At 48.4% G+C, this 8,370-nt stretch overlaps 1 protein-coding gene across 1 annotated transcript; it reads right to left on the reverse strand.

The window, feature by feature from the left end:
* Positions 1-1,540: 1,540 nt before the first annotated feature.
* Positions 1,541-7,308, reverse strand: Tspyl2 (TSPY like 2). Its single transcript, XM_034485706.2, has 7 exons — positions 6,259-7,308; positions 5,021-5,098; positions 4,804-4,915; positions 4,577-4,722; positions 4,351-4,445; positions 3,424-4,103; positions 1,541-2,260 (listed from the first exon to the last, which is right to left on the reverse strand). The coding sequence occupies exons 1-7, from the start codon at positions 7,048-7,050 to the stop codon at positions 2,112-2,114; spliced, it is 2,052 nt and encodes a 683-aa protein (XP_034341597.1). The 5' UTR covers positions 7,051-7,308; the 3' UTR covers positions 1,541-2,111.
* Positions 7,309-8,370: the final 1,062 nt, after the last annotated feature.

The raw sequence follows: 8,370 nt of genomic DNA on the forward strand, positions 1-8,370 counted from the left end.
CTTTGATGTGATGTAAAGAAAGGGACATGCTATATTTGTGGTCTTCCTCCCTCAAACCCGTTATGCCCTTTAAAAAGTAGAAAACGTCAGATAATTCTCAATCAAAGACATTCTACCAAATATTCCTCCGGTGTTGACAACTCCAGGGCACCAAAAACAAGGAAACCCCGAGAAAGTGCCATAACCAAGAGGAGCCTAAGTAGATATAATGCTTACTTAAATGGAGTGTGGTACTCCACACTGATCTCTTTCAATGCTCCTGACAGTCAGCAGAGGGCATTTTTAAAAAGGGCAAATTTGATGAAGCCGTCCTGCAGAATAAGACTTTCAATGCATAGTTTGGGAGATATATTTTAAAAACCGGCTAGGCTGTTTACTTAAAATACACCTTTGGGGCTATGGTTTAATGGTTAAGAGTATGTATTGGTTTTCCCGAGGACCAAAGTTTGTTTCCTAGAGCACCACTGGACACCTCTTTGTATTCTTGGATACCTGCACTATCCTAGGCACACACACATATACACAATTTAAATAGGGGGCTGGAGCGATGTTCAGTGGATGCAAATGTTAACTGCTCTTGCAGAAGGCCGAAATTCGGGTTCCCAGCATTCAAATGGCAGCTCACGACATCTGTAACTCCAGTTCCAGAGGATCTGACGTCCTTTTCTGACCTCTATGAGCATCAAGCATGCAAGTGGTACAGACACATATACATACATGCAGGCAAAACACCCCCCCCCCCCCCACACACACACTCAAAAATAAATATATATTAAATAATTAAAATATTTAAAGCTTAGTCATCATCACGATCGAGTGAATATGGTAAACATTTCTGGTGTCTGTTGTAGTAAAGTTACTATTATCTCAGGGTTAGCACTCGTCAGTCTTTTCAAGGTCTCCAAGATTAAAACTTGCCTTTCAGATGCCCAGCTCCGAGCCTATCTTACCATACAGCTACATAGTAATTTCTTTTCTTTTTTTTCCGTTATTTTCAATGCAAACTCCATGACCCAGGCCATTTCTTTCTCCTGCCTCCTCGAGGACATCTGGCCCAGGGCCAGGAAGGACCACTGCACACCCCCCTAAGCACTTCTGCGTGACTCGGTTGCGCTGTCTAGACTGCTGTCGTGACTTTTTTTTTAAACTATATGTGAACAAGAAAAATAGCTCTTCCAAGCCAGCTCGAACTAGGCCTGAAAAAAAATGGTTTGACGCACTGTAAATTAATAGATGAATCACCAAATAAATTGATGGTCTAGGCCGCAGGATCTCTCTGCGCATGCGCCAAAGGAAAGGCGTGGGAAGCTCTTTCCTACCTAGTGCAGTTTCTTAGGTCTGGGAGTGGGTGGAGGGAGGGCGCCCTCAACCTCGTCCTGTGATTGGCCAGGATGGTCCGCATTGGCCTGACGCAATGCTTTTGCAGTCTCGCGGGGCTCTCCTTGGCCAGTGAAACGGTTTGATACCACCGTGGTGCCAGGGCGTTTCCTGCCGGTTTAGCGATGGCGCAACGAGGCGGACAAAAGACTCCAAGACGCGCTTTGCATTTGCTTAATTTTATTAGGCTCGTCAAGGGTCACGGGGAAAGGGGCGGGGCTTCTGGGGAGCAGGACTACCACAAAGGCGAAGCTGCCTTGCAAAGACACTGAGGCGGGCTAGTGGTCAGGGCTGGTTGAGGGGAAGAAAAGGGGTCGGAGAGAAACTCTGGAGAAGCGGGTGGTAGCAGAGTCTTGAGGCCATAGTGCAGTTGGGACAAAGGTCACAGCGGCTCTTCTCGCTTAGAGATAGGATGTCCACGCAGCACGGAGAGAGGGGCTTGGGCCTAAGCTCACAAGAAGGGGGCTAGAGGGGCCCTGACCAAGGCATCACAATAAATAACATTAGCAGCACACAGAAGCCTGCAGTGGAGGAGGGCCGAAGGGGAGGGTGAGCCCTCCTCCAAATAAGAACTCTGCTATTACTAAACCATAAAAATAAACTTTAAACCCGTGTAATAAGTCGGTCTCCCCCTAGAAGTGCAATATGGGGCGGCACAGCCCTAGCTGAAGAGGAGGGCAAATGGGATAGGGTATATAGGGGTATAGAGAGAGAGCCCCTAAAGGGCAAGCTGTTTATCCGATTTTCCCTTTCTTCCCCAGGCTGGCCCAAGGATTTGGGACCGGCAGCACTTCCTGGATATCAGAATCTTCTGAGTTCACTTCATTTCCTTCCACCCCATAGACTCGTTCGTCTTCATAGCTGTCGTCACTTAGCTCGCTAGCTGTGGAGAAGAGAAGAGGACACGGGGAAAGGTGGTTGGATGCCCCTTGAAAAGTGAACAGTGCCTCTGTTTGGGACAGGGAGGGTGAGAGGGGACAGAGAATGACACTGAGATTGTGCTCAGACCCAAGGTTAGAATAGGGAGGGAGGGAGGCAAGAGGGCAGGGCATTCATCTTTGTCAGATCAAAACTGACACATTCCCCTTTCTTCTGCCCCACACTCCTCAACATGCTTCTCTTTCTGAGGGAGGCCTTGACCTTACACTTATCACAGTTACTTTTTGCACCTCGTGTGACCTAAACATAGACTCTAGTCTGCCTTCTTCAGTCTAGTCCCCCCTTCCCTCCCCCCACTCCACTCCAGAGCTACGCAGCTCTGCCTCCAATCCTTGGAGAAAAGAGATGGCGTCAAGACAGGAGACAAAGAGGACTGACAATTCCCTTCCTCAGCCTACCCAAAAATGTGTCTGTGGTTCCTCCCTTGCTGCACACTTTCACCCTTGGTGCCTTGCTCCTTTCTTCAATGGAAGTTTGCCAGGAGCCCCATGACCAAACCTTCAGAAGTGGTAGGTTTTCCTATCTCTGCCACCTACCCCTGGGGCTCACTTCTCTGTTTGTCCATAGCCAGGTTTAAATGAGTTCTTTTCCCAGTCTTCCAGGTCAGAACTAAACCTGGGAGTCAATTTAAATACTGCATTATCCCTCAGACTTCCATGTGCAATCTTCCCTAAGCAGTTTCCCAAGTGTATACAGTGTTGGACAAAGAACATGTTTGTGGTCAAGAGGTCTGGGAAATCTGGAGCTCTGCAAAGTGAAATAGGGGTTTTAAAGGCAGGATTCTTAGAATGTGTCGAGGATATTTATGCATTATTTGCCTAACACATGTGATCAACAAACTCTTCTGAGAGAAGCAGCTTTCAGGAGGGTCCTCTAATAATCTCGGAAGCCTTGCCAAACATTGTGTCAATAATCCATGCCATTGAGAAGGCTCGACGTTAATGGTACCTCCTTTCCCTAGCTCTCCCCCTCCTTTCCTACTCCTTGAGGTGAAATTAACTGCCCTATCCTCTGAGTGCAGAGAACACACATTCTGTTTACCTCACCACCCAAAGAAGCTTGGGTGTTTTCAGAAGAGAAAGGAAGGGGAAGGGGCCTATATCTCACCTTCCTCACTGGTCTCTTCCTCTTCTTCCTCAATTGAGTCTTCAGAGATGAGTTCTACCTCCTCTGCATAGTCATCCTGGTTGGTGTGGTTATCTAGAACCTTGTCAAAGACTTCGGAGACATTCTTATAGTATTTAATGTCCCTGTCATCATCACTGTCCTCATTGTCACCCTCATCGTCATCATCATCACTGCCCTCATTGTCCCCCTCATTACCATCATCATCTTCATCATCACTGCCCTCATCTCCATTGTCACTATCACTGCTGTCTTGGATACTAGTAACCTGCTGGTTGTCACTTTCTAGGGTTTTGTTGTCACCATCAGCTTTCTCGCTATTGGAATCCTCACTGTCATAGGAATCCTTTTCCTCTGGGTCATCACTGTTGTCATCTGGACTTGTGGCAATGCTCCCTTTGTTGTCAGCGATCTTGTTGTAGCCCTCACTGGGGTCAGGATTCTCACTGTCGCACAGGGGCTCGTTGACATCGGTTACCTCATTATCAGTGGTTTCGAAGTAGTCATAGTCAGTGGTCTCCATGAAGTCAGAGATCTTGATGTCGTGAATGGCCTCATTGTCAGTGAGCTCATCAATTTCTGAGAGTTCACTGACAACGTCTTCAATGGCATAATGGTCATGAGCATCTTCCATGATCACCATTTCATACTGATTCTTGGCTCTATGTGGGCAAGTTTAGAACTTAGTATAAGGTTAATGGGAGTAACTGGGAAGGCAGTAGGGTATTAGGATTTCGAAGAATGGGGGAAAGTTCCATTGCTACTTCTAGGCATCATTGCTCATTTGTAAACAGTGTATTCATTGGATCACCTCAATGGTCCCCTGTGCCTCCATAAATCCCGTGTGACACTAGCTTAGTTTCTGCCCTATTTAAAAATACCCCTCCCCCCAAAAAAACCTCTCATCACCTTTGTCTTCCTAGTTGCTTCTTTCTGTTTGTTCTGTAGCCACCTCCTCTCATATAGTAGCGTACTGGGTTAACCCACAGGTCATTCTTGATGATCTGTTGAGGGGTGGGGAGGGAGAGACCAAAAAGGGCCATGAGTATAAGTCCTAGAATCCACTCCCAATTTCTCAGGCACCCAGGGGCAGGTCTGACAAGGCTTTCCCTGGCAATGCCAGGAGGGGCCTCACCTCAGCAATTCTGTCAGCTTCTGGGAGGCTGTGATTGGAAAACCAGTTGAAGAAGCTTTCTCTGGTGTCATGGCTCCTGCGATTATAGGCCTGGGGTTCCTGGCCCCGGTGCCAACGTATTGGGGTAGAATGAGACACCAACCGGCCTAGAAGAAGAGGATGAGATACAGAAGGAAGGGGAAATGATAATATAGGGGCCACAGGTTTATTCTGGGACTACACCTTACCTGAGCGGTTGCGCTGGAACTCCTTGACGATCACCATGTTTGTAAAGTATGGGTTTGTCTGGAAGTACAGCTTCATTTTGTAGCCCATGGAGATATGTCGGAGATCCTGTACCTGCTCAGGGTGGGGTAATAGTGGTATCTATCCCTTCCAAGCCCCTTCCCACCTACCCCCTCACCTCCAAAGACCAGATTCCTTGGTTTTCTTCTTTGGGCTGACCTGAAGATTAGTCAAGTAGCGGAAAATGTCTTTATCACGTTGGTTGATCAAAATTGAAATTCTGGGGTGGTTGAGGAACTGATGAGTGGAGCAGTTTAGGTCAAGGATTATCTCTTCAATGCCAAGGAGGGGAGTGCAAAACAGGCTGAAGCAAGAGGGATCCTTCTGTGTTTGAGTGATGTCTGTGGAGGAGGTGAGTGCTTATGCAATGTTAAACCTCAGTGTTAGGGAGCCTTGCTATGATTCATATTTGCTGTATGTCTAGATTCTAACGGTCTCTGACCATGTCCATGTGATTCTTGTGCTTATGTTCACAAAATACTGTGTGTCTGGGAGCTGAAAGCCCAAGTCTAAGTAATGATGCATTTTGGTTACCGAGGGCCTGTATTTAAATGACGTTACATGTATAGGTGTTGCTGATCAGTGTCCACATGGCGTATGAATGCCTCTAGAGGTCGTCTGCGTGCTTAAGACCAGTTGCCTCATGTCTAGATATGGAAGTTATATGTCTGCATGATACCCCGTGCCTGACTGCTGAGAGCCTGTGATCATGTGACACTTTTTATCATGGGCCAAGTATTTATACCTATATAAATTCCACTTAAAATGTTAAACCTATGTATTTCAAATGTTACATACATGTTTCCCTGGGGCTGAACTCAACAGTCACCAATACTGGACGGGAGTCTTTCTGTTCTACCTTTCCCTTCATTTAACCACTTGAGTGCCACAACCAAGTGGCCTTTCTCCTGATTCCTCAGGGTTCCATCCCATTTCTTTCCTCTCCCCTCTAATGGAGAGGACAGTAGACAGATTTGAGATTTCTAGGTATCTAAGCAGAGACCTAAGCTTACAGAGCCTTGTGTGGTTTGAGTACCCCCTTCTTGAAGAGTTTATGTGCTCTCCCTCCTTAGTTCATCACCTGTATTCCCCCTCCTCTCCTCCTTTATCTGCTGTTCTGTTTATGGGCTCTGTGCCTTCTCTGTTAACCCCCCTCCCCCTCTTTTACTGTCTGGGATCCATTTTCTTTTTAAACGTTCCGATGCTACTCTTTTCCCATCTGCAGTCTAGTTTAAAATGCGATTTTGCCCTCTTGCCATCGCTCTTCTGCTCTTTCTAGAATCTTCTAATGGGGATTCATTCCCATCTCTGACCCTCCCCCACCCCCTTGTTTTTTTTCTGCACATCTCCCCTTCAGTCATGGGCTTCTGGCCCATGCATACTGATGAGAAGGATACTGCTTTGACCCAGAAGCCTGGGATATGCTGAATGATGAGGTCTCTGCGCTCCAAAAAGGGTCTTCGCATCTGGATGAATTTGCGTTTGAGACGCAAGAAGGCCTTGCCTGCTTTGATGTTCACCGCCTCCAGGTCCATTTGAATGCTCTCCAGGGCCTGCAGTATGCTTTCCATCCTCTGGGCACTCCTCTCTCTGATCTCCTTCGCCTTCCTCTGCTTCCTCCTCCTCCTCCTCCACCGCCGCCGCTGCCTCCTCCTCACACTTTCCTTTTCATCCTCATCCTCATCTTCCACTATGATGATAGCCTCCTCCTTCCTCTTTGGACCAACTAACATCTGGGGCCCCCACCCTCCTAAGCTACAGGTTTCTAGGGCCTTCTCTCCAAAGCTGCTGGGCTCTGCAACCTGAAAGTCAATTGCCAGGCTTCCCCCAGAGATTTCTGAAGACGGGAGTGTTTCCACAATCCCTGTGGAAGGGGCCTCCCCAAACCCTGACTCCATTGCGTGATCCCATCCGGGACTCTCGGCACTCAGGGTGAAATACGCGCGGATCCCCCCTTCCTCGAGAATGACATAGGGCAGTGGTGGGGGCAGCGTGGGGCCCACCCCCCTCATGTCAGCCAGCACCTGTGCAGCCTCGGTTTCCTCCTGGGGTCTCGGACGCTGCTGAGGTGGAGGCAGGGGCAGTCGCAGTAGCGGTGGGGGTGGCGGGGGCGGCAGGTCGCGCTGACGGGGTTCCGAGCTGCTCAAGCGGGGGGTCTTGGCCGGAGGCCCCTCGTCCGGGCGGTCCATGGTGACCGCACTCACAGCACTGGCTCTTCCGCTCTCAGACAAGGCCGTCGCCACCAGTCCCACTTGAAGCGGAGCCGCCACACCTCACGCGACCAGCTCTGCTCACCACCTCGCTCTGACGTCCCCTCCCACAGCGTCTGCCCGACTCCCACAGCGCCAGTCGCCGAGGCCCCGCCCACTCCCTGGCATGGCGTCTGTTCTGCCCACCATTGGCTGCAGGCCTTGGAGCTGGCGTTAGCGTTCCCTCAACCTCTGCCTTCTCTCACGCAATCCGCTTGCCAACACTACACATCATCATTTTCTAATTGGCTCCCTTCGCGCCCACCAATCACCAGGCTGACTTCCCCTCAGTGATGAGAGGAAAACTGTGGGGCGATTGGCTGTGAGGAAAGCTAGGGTAAGAACCTCCTCACCCTCATCCTTGCAACGTTTTATCCAATGGGAAAAGTACCAGGGATTCTGAAGACCACAAGACTAGACCCGGGGAGGGTGGCTGGGAGTGCGCAAGCACCCGGGAACGAGATGTGCTCAAATGAAATCAGAGAGCCTCGCTATCATTCTCCCCGCCCCACTCCCCTGAACAACTACGCAGTTTTAAAATCTGTCCCTTCCCCCACCAGTTTATGCCCGTGAGGTGAGCGCTGTAGCCCCTCAGTCGCAGGCTGCCTTGATGTGCTAGTAATTTAAGTATCTGAGGTCTTTTTGCTTTGGTGGTCAGGTTTTGACATGGCTTTTTCCATCTCTGCAAAATGGCTCCAGAAACAATCACAGATGCAAAAAGTAACTTCTGCGTCATAAAAAAAAAAATGGTTGTGATTCAACTAATTTGCTAGATTTTTCTAGAACTTTAAAACTCTCTTTGTCTACACACGATTTCTCCTCCCAGCTTTTCCTAAATGAATGCTGCTTGCATAACGAATAATTGTACCCTAATGTTATATTTTATTTGTGATCAGAGATGGCTGAGGTCTTTGATGAGGCACGATGGTAGAGTTTTGGTTCTGGTTCTAGAATCCACATAGCAGGCGACTTCCGCTGTGACTCTAGCCAAATCAATGCCCCTCTCTGAGCTTGTTTCTTCTAAATTAGACGTTCCTGAGGAGAGGAGATAATTGCTCATTGCAGCCTTGCTGTGGTAGCAGAGGGAAGGAACCACAGAATCCATCACCAGGAGAATGGATAAGATGTGATTGATATATGTTTTAGATGGACTACTAGGATGAGTTTGATCTATGTATAGCAACATGGCTGGATTTCGCAAAAACAGAATGTTGAGTGAAAAAAAGAAACAGAACAAGATTTATAGTACAATACTGTTTA

Source organism: Arvicanthis niloticus, chromosome X (assembly GCF_011762505.2).
Source record: "Arvicanthis niloticus isolate mArvNil1 chromosome X, mArvNil1.pat.X, whole genome shotgun sequence".
In the NCBI taxonomy this organism is placed as follows: Eukaryota; Metazoa; Chordata; class Mammalia; order Rodentia; family Muridae; genus Arvicanthis; species Arvicanthis niloticus.